This window comes from Carcharodon carcharias, chromosome 12 (assembly GCF_017639515.1).
Source record: "Carcharodon carcharias isolate sCarCar2 chromosome 12, sCarCar2.pri, whole genome shotgun sequence".
Classification (NCBI taxonomy): domain Eukaryota; kingdom Metazoa; phylum Chordata; class Chondrichthyes; order Lamniformes; family Lamnidae; genus Carcharodon; species Carcharodon carcharias.
In genome coordinates this window covers 138,163,501-138,180,220 of record NC_054478.1, presented here as the reverse complement: position 1 = coordinate 138,180,220, position 16,720 = coordinate 138,163,501, and the positions used below count along the sequence as shown (strand labels likewise).

The 16,720-nt window shown below is 44.4% G+C and overlaps 1 protein-coding gene across 7 annotated transcripts in view; it reads right to left on the bottom strand.

Moving 5' to 3' along the window:
• Nucleotides 1-16,720, bottom strand: part of agap1 (ArfGAP with GTPase domain, ankyrin repeat and PH domain 1) — a 689,020-nt gene that overhangs the window by 310,501 nt on the left and 361,799 nt on the right. For all 7 annotated transcript variants that reach the window (XM_041200794.1, XM_041200795.1, XM_041200790.1 and 4 more), the window contains exons 4-6: nt 16,459-16,544; nt 10,329-10,470; nt 4,399-4,533 (exon numbers count right to left, since the gene is read on the bottom strand). In XM_041200794.1, the coding sequence (XP_041056728.1) occupies nt 4,399-4,533; nt 10,329-10,470; nt 16,459-16,544 (363 nt within the window). The remainder of the gene's footprint in view (nt 1-4,398; nt 4,534-10,328; nt 10,471-16,458; nt 16,545-16,720) is intronic.

Genomic DNA, 16,720 nt, shown 5'->3' with positions numbered 1-16,720 from the left:
ATGAATCCTGCAGCTTTGTCTTTAGTTTTTTACAGCCTGGTTTAACCTGTGTCACTGCTTATATTAAAAAAAAACTAGCATTTATATAGCACTTTCCACAGTCACTGGACTTCAAAAGGCACTTTACAGCCAATGAAGTACTTTTGAAAAGAAGTTACTGTTGTAATGTCAGAAACGATGTTTTGATGATGTTTATCTGCACTATCAGGTAGCTCTGCTCCTCACCCTAATCAGGCTTTTTTTTAAACCAGGGAGTATGTGGGCTCCTTATTCTATCTATCAAAATGTGCTAGCTCACACTTACTTGTTGGAAATTAATTGTCATTGATACATCTATTCTGCAAGTTTATTAATGTCTATATATGTGGCGGGACAGCTGATTTCTGCATGTGTTCCAGCTACACTTCAACAGGTAGCCATGCCCGCCTGCACAGCTGTATTTTGTAGCTGGGATAGGCCGTGTACGACGTGATAGCTTTTGACCAAATCCAGCAACAGCAGGTCGGAAATGAAGTGCTGTTGTGTTATGCCCTCCGCTGTTCAATTAAATTGATTACAAGTACGAAAACACACACAAATATCTCAGACACACAAAACACATGCATAAAAAAATACATGAACACACGCACACAGACACACAAATGTGCGCACACACAGACAAACGCAAGCGCGCACACATGCACCCACACACTGGCACACACACAAAACACATACTCAAAACATGCAGACACACACCCCACATGCACCCTTGGGAAGGTGGTGGTGGTGAGCTGACTTCTTGATCCACTCCTAGTTTCCCTCCAAGTCACTCACCATCCTGACTTGGAAATATATCACCATTCCTTCACTATCGCTAGGTCAAAATCCTGGAACTGCCTCCCTAACAACACTGTGGGTGTACCTACAACACATGGACTACAGTGGTTCAAGAAGGCTGCTGCATGGGAGTGCATGGGGGAGGGAAGGAGTGCGCGTGGGAGGGAGGGAAGCAGGAGAGAGAGTGAACGTGGAGTAGATAGAGCGAGCGAGGGGGACAGAGTGAGAGAGCTGAGGTGAGAGAGAGAGAGAGACAGAGTGAGCACAGGGGAAAGAGAGCAAGCATGGGAGAAAGAGAAAGAGAGAGCATGAGGGAGAGAATGAGTGTGCAGAGGATTAACAGTTGGGGGTGGGGTGTGCGAAAGAGTTCCCGGTGGGACAGGAACCCAGTGGTAGAGCGAGGAGCTGGGAGAGGTGTGGAGTAAGGAGCTCCGAGTGGCTGGGTCCGGAGCTCATTTCAGGCTTCAGTAGCTGCTGGGATTCTGAAAGTCGCTCGAAATATTTCACCTTCATTCTCAGGTTCCAGTTCGTTTGCTCGGTTCTTGTTTTGCTACCCCAGGTTGTGCATCTATCCCTAGATAAGCACTGACCAAACAATTCTCTCCTGAGATCTCGGTCCATCGCTGCTCCACCAACAATGTACAGAAGTATTCCAGGTCAACACAGGGTTTTATTATCCGATGTTACGCAGGCCCAAGAAGTCCATCTCTTGGCTGGCGTGGTACAGTAAGTGGCAAATACATGACACGCGAATGAATTCCAAAGCAGTTGTCATTGGATCCGGTACTGTCTTAATCTCGCTTTAACTGGAACACGGTTTTAATGCTGTCACAGTAATTATTGTAGGCACCTGTTGCTGGCACTGAGTATTTCTGACCTGATTTTACACACCCTCTGCATATTCAATAGGCTTACTGTCTGTTTTATCAAAAGGACATTAGTAAGCTGTCTCTATTCACATACTGGAAAATTCAAAGATAAAACAATCTAACGGCTCACAGAAGTGCACCTCCCTGCAGGAAGCCGGAGAGGTGTATTAAAACCCAGGCATGAATGTGAAACCTACTGTTGTGGGGCACACAAACAAATCAGCACTGACATAATAGCGAGTTTCCAGCTCCCGTGTCAGGAGGTCACATGTTCAAGTCCCAGTCCAGAAATTCACGCACATAATCCAGGCAGATACAATACAGAGAAGTGTGAAGTGGTACGTGTTCGAAGGAAGAAAGAGGGCACTCGCAAGAAAATAAAGGATACAATTCTAAAGGTGGTGCAGGAGCAGAGATACCTGGTGGAGGGAGTGAGGAGGTATATATGCAAAAATCATTGGAAATGGCAAGGGCAGTTTGAGAAAGCAGTGAAAAAGGGGTCCTGGCCTCCGTAAATAGAGGAATAGAGTAGAGAAGCAAAGAACTTATAACGAACCTTCGTAAAACACTGGTTCAGCCTTAACTGGAGATTGGATCTAATTCCAGGCACTGCACTTTAGGAAGGCTTCACAGGTGATGGGTAGGTGGGGGGTGCTGGAAAAATTCGGAGGATGGCTCCAGTTAATGTGGATAGTTTGGAGAACCAGAGGCTGATCTCCTTAGAGAAGGTGGTTCAAGGTAATTTGATAGAGGTGTTCAAAATCCTGAGGGGCCTGGATAGAGTAGAGAGGGATAGAAACTGTTCTCATTGGTGGAAGGATAGAGGGCACTGATTTAACATGAATGGCAAAAAAACCAAAAGAGACATGAAGAAAAATTTTTTCACACAGCGAGTGGTTAGGGTCTGGAATGCACTGCCTGAGAGCCTGGTGCAGGCAGAGACAATTGGGGCTGTCAAAAGGGAATTGAATAATTATCAAAAGAGAAAATATTTGCAGGGCTATGGCGAAAAGGTAGAGGGAGTGGGACTAGCTGAGTTGCTCTCGTGAGAGCCGGCACAGACACAAGGGGCCAAATGGCCGCCTTCTGTGCTGTAACCTTTCTATGATTTATGGCACTCTAGTGCCAGAACTGAGGGAGTGCTGTACTGCTGGAGGTGCCACCTTTTGGATGAGACAATAAACTGGGGCTCCATCTACCTTCTCAGGTAGATATATAAAAGGTGCCACTGTATCAATTGAAGGAGGACAGGGGAGTTCTTCTTGGTAGCCTAGGTTGATATTTACCCCTCAACCAACATTGCAAACAAAAGAAAGCTGAATACTGCGGATGCTGGAAACCTGAAAGTAAAACAGAAAATGCTGGAAATACTCGGAGGGTCAGGTGGCACCTGTGGAGAGAGAACCTTCTGACAGAAGGTCATCAACCTGAAACATTAACTCTGTTTCTCTCTTCACAGATGCTGCCTCAGAGCTTCCAGCATTTTCTGCTTTAATACACAAAAGACAGATCATCTGGTCTCCATCACGTTGCTATAGTGCATGACAACAGTGACTAGACTTCATTGGTTATAAAACATTATGAGACACGCTGAGCCTGTGAATGACGCTGTATGAATATAAATCTCTCTTTCTATTATAGCTCCATTTCCAAATAGCACCGGAAACATTCACATCCGACAAATAGAAAATGGCATGAAAACAAACTAAAGGAATTTATCCTTTTCTTTAAAGAAACAATAAATAGTTTCAAATGATTTGTAGCTAACAATTCAATTTGGAACTTGTGAGATATTCAGGACTGGCTTGTACAACAGCTTTAATTGTCACCGATGGCTGTCTCAAATAATGCAGGGACCTCAAACTAGCCTCAGATTTAGAATTAAATTAATGCTTATTAATAAATTATTTTTCCTGCTGAGATTTTCTCCTCTCACAGTCCTGTAGTACCTTAGCTTTGTAGTCCTTTGTTAGGCGTGAACCTGGTCCGCCAGTGTGGAGAGGTGTGGGCAGCTTAATGTGAGGCTTCAGCCAGTTCTAACCTGATATCTGCGTGTAATTTTCAACACAGGCTGGTGAGCACAGAGAGGAGGAACTCTGTCTGATCCCCCCTCCTTCCCAAACCCTGATGCCTAGTTGCCGGCAGTTAGCTCAGCACAGGCCTGGGATCAATCTGGACATAACCAGTCAATGCGGCTCAGTACCAGATCAAATGATGCGGCTAACCTGAGACATTAGGAATAACATCTCTATCCATGCAATATTTTTAGAGCCTATTGGTTGTTTTTGTGACTGAAGCAATAGTATTCCGCCAAAAATATCTGCAGCAGCCCTCATCCCCACCCTCCCAACCCAAACACTTCCATTTCAGCCGGCACACTTTTTATAATTCTTCCAAGGGATGTGGAATGGGGGAATGGGAGTTGTGCATGGTAGGAGTTGATGAAATGGCAGGTATATCAAACAGCTACATATTCACAAATGCTTTTTGCAGTAGCAAATCAGGCCTCAGAGAGCAGGTGGGCTGTCAGAAATCAGTCAGAGTTCCACGGATGCTTCAGAGCTCGCAACCCACGAGCTGCAGTTTGGGAAGCCCTGCCCTAGCCCTTGAGGTGTGATGGCTTTTAACTGCTCTGTGTGAGCGAGAGATAGACAGATAAACGTTCCCTGTCCGCTCCAGTGAGAAATTAGAATCAGCAGAACAAATGCCTCACCGTCCTGAAACACCCGCTCCACATTCAGGCCGTAGGTGGCACACGTCTCGTAATAAGTGCATCGCTTCAGATCGTTGGAGAGTTTCCGGGCCCTGGAGTCATCAATCACACGTGGATTCGCTGCACTGATGGCATCTGCAGGAGGGAGAATATGAACAGCAGCTTACCATGTGCTGAACATTTACTGTAGCAATCACTGTGGAACACCAACCAGGGCCCTCAACATCCCTTTCACAGTTAAAGGACTGCAAGACACACTCATCTCCCGCACGACAAAAATTTCACTGGCACAGCTCCTGCTGGCATCGGTTGGGGGGGCACAAAGGAAAACCTACGCTGAGTTAACTGGTCTCGGGCTACAGTGGCAGCAGCACAGCTACAACTGGCCTTGATCGACCGAAGGCAGAATCAGGCTTCAGGAGGACACACGCTGGTGCAGTGGGCAGATGCAAAGCAGATGAAATTTAATGCAGGGAAGTCCCAAGTGGTGGACCTTTGAAGGAAGAATAAGGTAAGGCAATATAAACTAAATGGTACCATTTTACTGAAGACACAAGAACAGAGAGACCCAGAGATTACTGGAGAGGAGGTTTTGAAGGTGGCAGGACAAGTTGATAAAGCATGCAGCAGGGCGTTATGACTACAGGGAGAAACCAAAAGCGCAATGAAGTTGCACTAAAGCGTTATGAATCACTGGTTAGGCCCCAGCTGGAGCATTGTTATCAATTTTGGACAACACACTTTAGGGAAAGATGCCAAGGCTTTAAAAAGATTTATTATTGTGGTACACCAAGGATGTGGGACTTTTTTTCCTTTATTCTTTCAAAGAATATGAGCGTCAATGGCAAGACCAACGTTTGTTGACCATCCCTCACTGCCCTTGAACTGAGTGACTTGATCAGCTGTTTCAGAGGGCAGTTAAGGGTCAACCACATTGCTGTGGGTCTGGAGTCACATGTAGGCCAGACCAGGTAGGTAAGAACAACAGATTTCCTTCCCTAAAGAACATTAGTAAACCAGATGGTTTTTTACGACAATCGATGATGGTTTCATGGTCATCAACACTGAGACTAGCCTTCAATTCCTTATTAACTGAATTCAAATTCCACCAGCTGTTCTGGTGGGATTTGAACCCATGGCTCCCAGGGAATTAGCTTGGGCGTGGATAACTAGTCCAGTAACATTACCACCATGCCACTGTCTCCCTTCTACTTCAGTTACGTGGAGAGACTGAAGATGCTGGGGTTGTTCTCCTTCAAGCAGAGGAGGTTAAGTGAAGATGCAATCAAAGTGCTCAAAATCACGTGAGGTTTTCAACAGATGGGTAGAAATTGTTTCTACTGGTAACCAGAGGACACAGATTTAAGATAATTGGCAAAAAGAGCCAGGGATTTAGCCCCTTGAGCTTGTTCCATCTTTCAATGAGACCATGGCTGATTTGTGACCTTCCTTGATGAACCTGTCATTGGCCCTTATTCATTAATAGCTTTGGGTAACAAAACCCTAGCAATCTCAGATTTAAAATTAATAACTCATCTTGCCTTATTTGGCATCTGTGGAAGAGTGTTCCAAACTTCTCCCATCCCTTGAGCTTATCAGTGTTTCCTAACTACACTCCTGAAAGGTCTGGCTCTAATTTTCAGACTGATTATGAATTATTAAAACTAGTTTCTGTCTATTTACCCTTCTGTTCCCATTTATATCATGAAAACATTGATCAAATCTCCCCTTCATCTTCCAAATTCCAGGGAATGCATCGCCAGTTTGTGGAATCTCTCTTTATGATTTGACTCTGGAGTATCATTCTAGTAATTCCATGCTGCACTCTCTCAAAGGCCATAGAACCATAGAAAAGTTACAGCTCAGAAGGAGGCCATTGAGCCCAGCTTGTCCATGCCAGCCCGAGGACACCTTTCTAATCCCACCTGTAAAATTAAAATCTGCAGGGCTATGAGGAAAGAGTAGGGGAATGGGGCTAATTGGATAACTCGTTCAAAAAATTAGCATAGACATGATGGGCTGAATGCCCCTCCTCTGCTATAAGATTCTACAAAACTTAGTTCTTAACCGAACAGGCTGTCATTTAATAAATAACCATTGTCAGGCAGCAGAGGGCAGCAGCAACCCATAAAAGATTCAGGAACACAGAGGAAGGTGCAAATTTGACAGTAACAAAGCAGTGAAGGCACATACCTTATTTAACTTCAATAAATGGAAAGGGAAACAGATCTATAGCTAGACTTGCAGGCTTGATAAACACGGCAAAAAGTTCCGAGTAAAGATTTTGAGCACTACTTGTAAAAGACCCGTCGCTACAAATAGCACAAGGAGGAAATTTGTGAAATGCACAGCAAATAAATGTCACGTTGGTGGACCACCCATCAAAGTACAGGCATCTCCCGCAGTGATTCCCAATATTCACAGGGAGGTTCAAAGCACTGGGTCCTCGCAGGCAAGCTGAAGTGAGCTGCTGCTTAACAACCTTCTTACCAGTGGAAACAGTTTCACCTTTACTGAAACCTTCCATGATTTTGAACACCTCTATTAAACAAACCTCCCCTCAACCTTCCACGGTCTGCAGGAGAGCTGCTCTGAATGGTCATTTTCACAGCAGCATTGCTACAACTTGGTGACTGAATCGCTGCCCACTCTCAATGACTGAGCTCATTGGAGTAGAGAATTCTAAAGACTCAAGCCTTCTGGAGTGAAGACATTTCTCCTGGCCTCCTCAGTCCCAAAATGGCCGGCCCCTTGTCCTGAGACTGTGGCTCCGAATTCCAGACTCTCCAGGTGGGGCAAGGACAGCCTCACAGTCTCCATCTTGTCAAGCTCTCTAAGAATTTGATACTTTTCAATGAGATCACCCCTCATTTTCCTGAACTCCAAAGAATATAGGCTAGTCCACTTTCTCCTCAAAGGACAATCCTCTCATCCCAGGAAATCAATCTAATGAGCCTTTGCTGTTCTCTGCCTCTCAGGTACAGAAACCAAAACTGCATAGTGCTTCAGGTTTGATCGCACAGTCCTATTGCAGCAAAGGTTCCTGACTCTTATAGCCCAACCCCCATGCAATGGAGGCTAACATACCACTTTCCTTCCTAATTGTTTACTGTACCTACAACTTAACTTTCTGTAATTTCCATACGAGGATACCCATAGCCAGTCTGTCAATAACTAGAGGTAATTGATTTAAAATCATCAGCAAAATATGTAGAGAGGGGACGGTGAAGAAATGTTTTCACTGAGAGCTGCCAGGATTGGAAACACTCTACCTGAAAAGATGGTGGTAATGATCCCATAAATAATATTAAATGGGAGTTGCACAGGTACTTGAAAAACTTAAGCATTACAGGCAAAAAGTGAAGGTGCGGGGCTAAGTACAACTGCTCTTTCAAACAGCCAGCGCACCATGATGGACTGTGTGGCCTCCATCTGCATTATAAGTTCCTATGGGCTGAATCATATGGTGCACGGGATTCTCCGTTCCTACTCCCGGTTAAAAAGTCCGGGGGTGGGGGAGCTGGCCGAGGAGAACACCAGCTGCCTCACAGCCACTTAACAAGCAACTGGTCATTAATAAGCTGGAGACAGGATTTCCAACCCTCAGGGACAGGACGTCCCATCTCAAAGGGCTGCCATCCCATAAGAGGGCAGCAACCCTCCAGTTCTTCAGGCCAGGAAGAGGCGTGTGGCAATGGATCGGGACTAGTCAGTGTTTGGGGGTCTCACTGGGTGCCAATCTGGTATACCCGGTGAGGGGGGCTGGGGTTTGAGGGGCCACGGTGGAAGGGCAACCTGGAGAGGGGGCAGGTGACTGTAAAACAGGGTGTCAATTTTCCCAGGTCATCCCAAACCACCCCCACCACTGGTATAGCTGTGGTGGGGTCAGAGGCAGGTGGATAGGAGGCAGGCAGGCCACCCGCTGGATTTAATGCCCACTTAAAGGCATCCCACTACCACTGGCATTCACCCAGCAGTGGGAGGGGGGCTTGCCATGCGTAAAGCCTAAAAAGCAAACCCTGACAGAGTTGCTTGTGGGCTTCCAGAGTATGGGTCCCTTGTTCAAAGGCACTCAGTGCCTGATGGAGTGACCCAGCATCAGGAAGGGAGATGCTTGCTGAGAGCCACACCCCTGCCTAGCTACCTATCCTTTTACCTCCCTCCCACCTGATTCCTATCTCTTCATCACTCACCTGTGGCTTGGGTGCCTCAAGCAATCCTGGGCCTTGGGTGGGTGCATTGTCCGCAGCAGCCACCACTCCTACTGGCGCTGCCCAGCAATGCACAGCTGCTGCCCTCTGGTTGGCAGTTCTTGGAGAGTGAAGTCGTTAATCCTGGGGAAGGCCTACCGCTGCCCAGTTAAGTGTCTGATTGTCAATTAATTCAGTGGCCCTTATTAAAAAGAGGTATTGAGGGACTGTGGCCAGCTCTCCAGCCGGCTGGTAAGACCCCCAACACTTCCATTAAATACCACCCTTTGTGTCCTCCTCACAGACTACATCCCCACCTGGTTTTGTGTCATCAACAAATTTAAATACATTGCTCTTAATCCCCTCATCTAAGTCATCAATATAAATTGCAAATAACTGAGGCTCCAGCACTGATCCTTGTGGCAACCCACTAGTTACACCCTGCCATCCCAGGAATAGCTCATTTATTCCTACTCCCTGTTCTCAGATCACTATCCAATCTTCAATCCATGCTAATATATTTTTCCCAACCTCATGAACCCTAATCTTGAAAGACTGGTTCATCGCCCACAGGGCACAATGACAGGTTTACCCTCATTGTGTACTGTGATTGGCTCATCGCCCACCAATTACCATAATTGGGTCATTTTCCATGGTGTAGAGTGATTGGTCATTGTCCAAGCTGTGCAGTGATTAGTTCATTTCACATGCTGTACAGTGATTGGCTCATTTCACATGTTGTACAGTGATTGGCTCATTTCACATGTTGTACAGTGATTGGCTCATTGACATTGGTGTACAGTGATTGGCTCATTGACATTGGTGTACAGTGATTGGCTCATTGCCCTTGGTGTACAGTGATTGGCTCATTTTCCATTGAGTTGAATAATCCAAGAACAGAGAAGAGAACTACTTCAAAATAAATTGACTCCACTTTAAGATGCTATGAAAACAAGAGGAAAGCAGTGCCTGAATCAGGCAATCTGTTTATTGTTATCGTAATAAACACACAATAATCACCCAATCTGTAATCAAAAGTTCTATTGATTGGAGGAGATGCTAAAGTTTGTTTATGCCAACTTTCAAGTGTTTTATTCCTCAATGGTTAATTCTGTGCGTTTTCCTCCTCTCGAATTGACCGTCTTTTCATAACTTTTGTCATTCACCAACTCTGCTACACAAGCTCTTCTCTCCTAAAAAAAAACTGTTAAGAGGACGAGAGGGCACTGGATGTACAAAGGGGTTAAAGAGAGGCAATTCCAGGCAGTGAGACCAAGGAGCCTGAAGGCACTGCTGCTTATGGTGAAGCAAGGTGAAGGGTTGGGGTTTGGGGAGGGACAAGGAATGGAATGCTCAAAGAGGTGTGTAAGCCTGAAGGAGAGTCACTCCCAGGCGATGATTTGAACACAAGGACAAATACAACAAGTTGCCAATGTCTTGTGGCTGCTCCTGTTACAAGGCGACTAGCAAGCTCTAAGGTTCTGATTTATCTCTGTAAATCCACAAAGCTGTGAAGCATCACCAACCATCACCATCCATATGTCACAAATGACTTTAGAGCAGATAATACAAGAAACAAAGACAAGAAAACTCTAGGGGAACAAAATGACTAGATCCTGGGTTGGCCATAAATGTTATTTAGTACCAATGACTCAATATTTCCATTCCTGTCCATGAGGCTGTGCTCACTGCCACAGAGGCTCAATAATAAATAACCGTAGCAACATGGCCCCTCCTTACCTTGCGTCCCAACCAGTACCATCGGCATCTCTGTGGTGCTCCGATAGTTAGCCATCCTGGTGTAGTAATAGTAGACCGCATTGAAGCTGTTCTCATCCTCCAAACTGAAGACAAAGATAACAGCATCCACCCACATTGCGAACTGGAAGGAGATCAGGTCAATCAGTGAGGAATTGGCTCAGGCTGCTCAATGCAAACAACATCTCTTATTCCAATCCCTTCACCATTTACCTGCTACAGCCCCCATCAAAAGCTTGAAAGAAATCCACCCGCCTCAGTCTCATAGTCAATAGGTTGAAGGCAATATAAAACAACAGGGTTTCCCCACAAACAGCAAACACTAAGAACTAACAGGTGTGCTTTCTTATCTCACTCTTTAAGAGAATGGTTTTTAGCCCATTCACATCCTGCTGACAACTGTAAACATGCAGTTGTTCAACCAATTATAATAGTGAAACTTGTAAAGTAGGATATAAATCCTAAGTGACACATTGGGTGCTCTGAATCGCTGACCTCAATGTTTAATTACTCGCATCCCATTTTTGTCCAAGCAAATAAAAGTTTGGCTCTGCCTATGTCTCACTACTTGGCTAAGACAAGTAACCTCCTTATTAGATCCATAAACTGGGTATTCAGTGATTTGACACGGAGTTCCAGAATTCTGTATTCCAAAAAAATCCCAATTGCAATGAAATTGCCAGGCTCAGATTATGTTTAAGTAACTATAAGCCACGCTTTAATTATGGCACCAATCAGGCATAAGCCTTCAGGACATACATGATTAACAATGCTTTCACCTAAATCTCTCTGCTTTCATTCAACCTGCTTCAAGATGAATATTTAAGTGACCACCAAACAGTTGTTCAAGGGTTTGAGTCATTAACCTGGTGCAAAGCTCAATATCTATGTATGCTACAGCCTGATGAGATGTAGGTGACCTAAACTACGCCTGACCTCGTCTTGAGGGTTCACTCACAAATTCACTCTCAGCCAGAGAAGTGCTCCTGTCACAGGGACTCAGCTCGCACTTATACTTTATCTTTACCAGCTGCAGTGGACTGTTAGTGGTTTCACTCAAGCATCTAACATCTTCACAGTCTCAGTGTCAATCCATCAAGCTGCCTCAAGATAAAGCCATTACTGCTCTTTTTATTTGAGCCTTTTACAGATTGAAATACGAATATCTTAATTTCTTTTCAATCAAAAGGTGCCTTCAGATTTCATCCATTCTGGGATTGTAAAGAGTGTCATTCAGATCACTCCACCATGACCCCACCTCTAAAGCAGCCTGCACACAGGGAGAACAACTGAAGTCTGAGGGTAACACTCTCAGGCCTTTGAGGAAAATAAATACTCATTCCTTTTGATGTAGACGAGTAGATATTTTAAATTACATCTGTGTCAACCAGTCAAGGGTTCTGAGCACCTGGGCTTGGACAGCCCACAATATTCACACACTTGTGGAAGATAAGAAGTAAATTTTTATCTTTAAACTGCAGTATTTATCAACCAAACCCCTTCTGGTCATTGGTGAAAAAGACAGACATCTGTGCATCAATGCCCCTTCATTCCTCAACCTACTTCTAGTGATTAAAACATTGTATGACATCGAGGTGTGGCACAGGGCTGAGCAAACACGCCCCTTTTGTGCTTTCTAAAAACCAAATTTATCCTCAGTGTGGGCATCAAATCCAGTTATAAATTCCTGCAGTTCCTCTGAAATCTCAATTCTCTTCACTTCCTCTTGAATTCACTAAACAAAAAGTCAGGCCTTGAGCACATTTGCACTCTTGGTCAGCCCCAGAGTAACAACTGTGCAAGTGCCAGATGAATGAAGTCTAGAAAAAAAATCACCAATTAAAAAAGGCTAGCATTTATATGGCTCTTTTTGTGACCACCAGACATTTCAAAGCACTTTACAGCCAATGAAGCACATTTTGAAGAGTCACTGGTAGCACAGAACTTGAGTATCGCTGAAAAAAGAGACATGTTGTCGAAGCTTTTCATCTTGCACTCAACAGGACAATTTGCAAGAATACCAATTGTAAAGGAGACAACAACAGGGCCCTGAGCTTTGCACACAGAAAGAGCATGTCCGCGCATTGCACCTTTTTCAACTGAACAAAAGTTTGGGAGACAGCCATTCCCTGGCACACACAAGAGCCGACCTGCCTGGTTTGAATTAAACAAAAGTTTGGCAGTTAATGCCTCTACCAATCAGAGTCCACTTGCTAACCAATCAGCACCATCTTCTCATTCAGTATAAATTGTTGTTCCCTTTACAATTTGGAATTCTTGCGAATTTTCCTGATGAGTGCAAGATGAAAAGCTTTGACAGCATGTCTCTTTTTTCAGCAGTTTTGTTTCCCTCCTCTTCTTTGAAATAATGCTGTGGATCTTTTACATCCATCCGAGCAGCAGACGGGGCCGCAGTTTAAATTCTCATCCAAAAGGTAGCACCTCCGACAGTGCAGCACTCTCTCAGTACTGCACTGGAATATCAGCCTTGACATTTGCACTCAAGCCCTGAAATCAGACTTGAGCCCAAAACCTTGTGACTCAGAGGCGAGAGTGCTACCAACTGTGCCACAGCTAACACAAAAGCAAAGCCTCCCCTGTGATCTGGAAACTAGTGCTGGGAATGAGGTCAACATGTACATTGATGGGTTAAGAAAGCCTTGCACACCAGTCCTTTCTGAGCTTCCGTGGAAAGCCATGCGGTTATTGAACAAGATGATAAGAGTGCCAGAGCATGACAGCAACATTAAACCACAAGTGTCAGCCTTAGTATTAATGGAGATTGAGCATGAAGCACCAATGATTTGTACCTGTCCAGTATTCCCCTCTCTCAGCCAGGCCATTGATGAGGAGTTACTGGACACAAATTTAGCACTTTCCCTTTGGCCTGTATGGGAAAACATAAGAGAGAGCAAGAGAAAGAGGTGTGAGAGGGAGAGGGCAAGAGACAGGTGAGAGGGCATGACATGACAGGAGAGAGAAAAATGGTGAGAAAGAAAGACAGAGTGTGTGAGAGACCACGTGGGAGAGAGAGAACACAAGAGAGAGTGTGAGAGAGAGCTTGAGAAAGTGTGAGAGAGAGAGAGAGTGACAGAGTGTGTGTGAAAGAAAGAGAGAGAGGGAGACAGTGTGAAAGAGAGAGAGCGCGGCAGGGTGTGTGAGAGAGAGAGTGCGGCAAGGTGTGAGAGAGAAAGAGAGAGAGAATGCAAGATCAATTACCCAGCTACTGCAGTATGACTTCCAGCAAACTGGCAATGGTGCAGAGCTGAGGGAAGACTCCAAGTTCATCCTATTAATTGTTAATAAATTCAATAAGAAATTCTGGAAAAGCGTCTTTACCCAGAGAGTGCTGAGAATGTGGAACTCAGCAGCATGGGGAAAGGATGAGGTGAATAACATAGGCACATTTAAAGGGAAGCTGGATAAGTATACAAGGGCAAAAAGAATAGAAGGATATGTTGGTCGGGTAAAATGAAAGAGGCTAGGAGATTTCTCCCAAATAGCCAGCTCCTGTGCTGTAAATTTAATGTAGTCTTCTTGGCTAGGAAATTAAAATTAAAATTAAAAATTGTCACAAAATATACAATTATTCATCTTAAACTATGTTTTTTTGTGTAAAGATGTGAATTCCTAACAGTAGGATATAGCACAGTGTGATATAGCTTGACTCGTGTGCACCAGACGGATTAACTCATCCGTGCTGGCACTCACTGATTAAACAGTCTAAAGCCAAAAACAGAAGGTGGAAAGGATTGGAGGGATAATCTGTCACTGTTTCATTTAGATTGATTTTCAAAAGGCAAGGCCGTATCAGCAAGACTTGCTTTGAAAATACAGAATCAAGAAAGATCAAAGATCTGGGTGCCATTTGTAAATGTTCATTACATGAGGAATTTTATTTTGTAAATTGACTCCAGAATAAATCCAGCAACGTGAACGTGTTAATAGCTGCAATTTTCAAGCCCTGGCAACATTCTTGTAAATGTCCTCTGTACTCTCTCCAGAGCAATTATGTCCTTCCTGTAATGTGGTGACCAGAACTACACACAAAATTCCAGCTGTGATCTAACCAGTATTTTATATAGTTCCATCATTACATCCCTGCTTTCATTTTCAATACCTCTCCCAATAAAGGAAAGTATTCCATGTGCTTTCTTTACCACCTTATCCACCTGTTCTGCCACCTTCATGCACTCCAAGGTCTTTCACATCCTCTACCCTTCTCAATATCCTCCCATTTATTGTGTATTCCCCAGCTTTGTGTGCCCTCCCCTAAAAGGTCAACTTTTTGGAGTGATCACTGCCAAATGCTCCATGAGTGTCCCTGGTGGTGTGGGGTTGGTTTTGGGAGGGGAGGTTGTCACGGAGCAACAGTCAGCATGGAAAACCCTGCTGATTCTTCCTCAGCCAGGGGGCAATACAGCACTCCACTGAAAGTTTGGTACAGAGTGCCACAGGATTGGGAATAACTGGTCCCCATTTCTGTGCAGTTTCCACGATGGCAATCCCTAGGTTTTGACATCTCAGGAATGTACTGAGCACGCAAGTGATATCCTATTACAATCCCTGGTGGGGTTTGAAGATGATCAGCCTCGGTGGCACTGCCCCTCAGCCAAGCCTTCTACCTAGGCTTGTACGACTAAAATGGCTGCCTGGACCAAGTGCCAGATGCACTCGGAATTCACTAAAACAAATTTCAAACAACTGGAAAGTTGTCACTGCATCATTATTGCAGGATGCACAGAAATCATTCTGAACCATGCCAGAGTTGCAAAATTAGGAATTTCCACTCACACCATTCGATTTCTCAGAGAGACAGCATCAGGTGGGACCAGGCTGGGCAAGGAGGAGCTAGGGTGAATTGGGGCAGAATGCCTCCACTAACTAGAATGGAGGCTGGGGAAGAAAGAGCACCATTGTGAACTGGAGACGTGGTGGCGGAGAGTAGAAGGATGAGAGCTTGAATTGAGAAAGAGGGAATGAATAAACAATTTATCAGAATTAGAGAGAGTGTTACACTAGTGTAAGACAGTGAGAGAGAGAGAGAGAGAGACAGACAGTGGGGGAGACAGAGAGGGATACTTAAAATAGAGACACTGAAAGAATATGGAGAAAAGTAGTGGGAAATAGCAAAATGTACACTTAAAAACTACACGGAAAAATCAGAGGGTGGTCCATTAGTGCCATATTGTAAAAGCAGGATCTATTGTTTTAGAAGCTTTAGAAATTCAACACTGCATTAAGCTCCCTTCCTATCACTCCATCTCCATGTTTTCTGAAGATGCTCTGTCTTGACCTGTGAACCTTGACAAGAGGGCATCTAACCACCGGCCATCCTCACTGCACCAGTCCACGCCTTTCAGCAGGAATTTCTTGGAAGTCAATCAGGAGCTTGTTTGACTGCTCAACGGGTTAATGAGTCACCAAAGCAAATTGTTAGGTCTGCCAAAGATAGGGGGATAAAGGGTCTCAAATCCCCCCCAGATCTATACATCTCCCACCGAATCATCACAGAGCAAACAACTGATTTAAAAAAATTAAGTTAGAGCAAAGGGCAGTTAAATATAGCCTAATGCTGTCTCTCTGAGCAGAGCTGGGCTAGGATTTGGATCAGATTCCAAAGTGGCAATTTGGAATGTTAGGAAGAGACGTGCAAGCATAAAACCCAATAATAAAAACAACTGGCCAGAGAATATCAAATGGATGATGTTTTAGTGACACTATTTATTATTTACTTATTTTGACTTACTTCCTCACTTTCTTTTGCTCTATCGAACACCAGAAGCACCCAGACCCCCATAGGCAATGAAAGATTACATTTCACAAACTGTACTTATAACAAACTCAAAAATGGATTCAATTCTGATCGCAATTTAATTCTTGTATAAACCAACTTGATCCCCCGTAATGGAAAAGCTCCACACAGCCCATTTTCACATTGTATAATAAAGACCTTTATCCTTTCCTTTAAAAAAACAAATGATCTCAGCAGCATTTTCAAATATGATGTTGTAATACAGTTTCCTGTACAAGTAATCCGCACATACAGATTGTCAGATTTTTTTTTGCCTGTTTTGAATGACAGAGCCGCTTTGTCCGCTGCAGTACCTACCTGTGCCTCTGGAGGCCCCCCTTCATCTCTGATCAGCAGTAGGTAACTCTGGCCGTCCACCACAATCTCTTTCTTAAAGCGCCCACCTGTCACAAAAACAGGTTATAGTGAAAGGCAAGGCCATGGCTGACAGCAGATATGTCACGACCACACACAGCAAGGTAAAGGTGATACCAACTACAGGGCATGTTCACACTACACTAGCAAAGGATGGATTACTGGTAACACATAGCGACAAGACGGTTGATAATGGCTGGGAAGG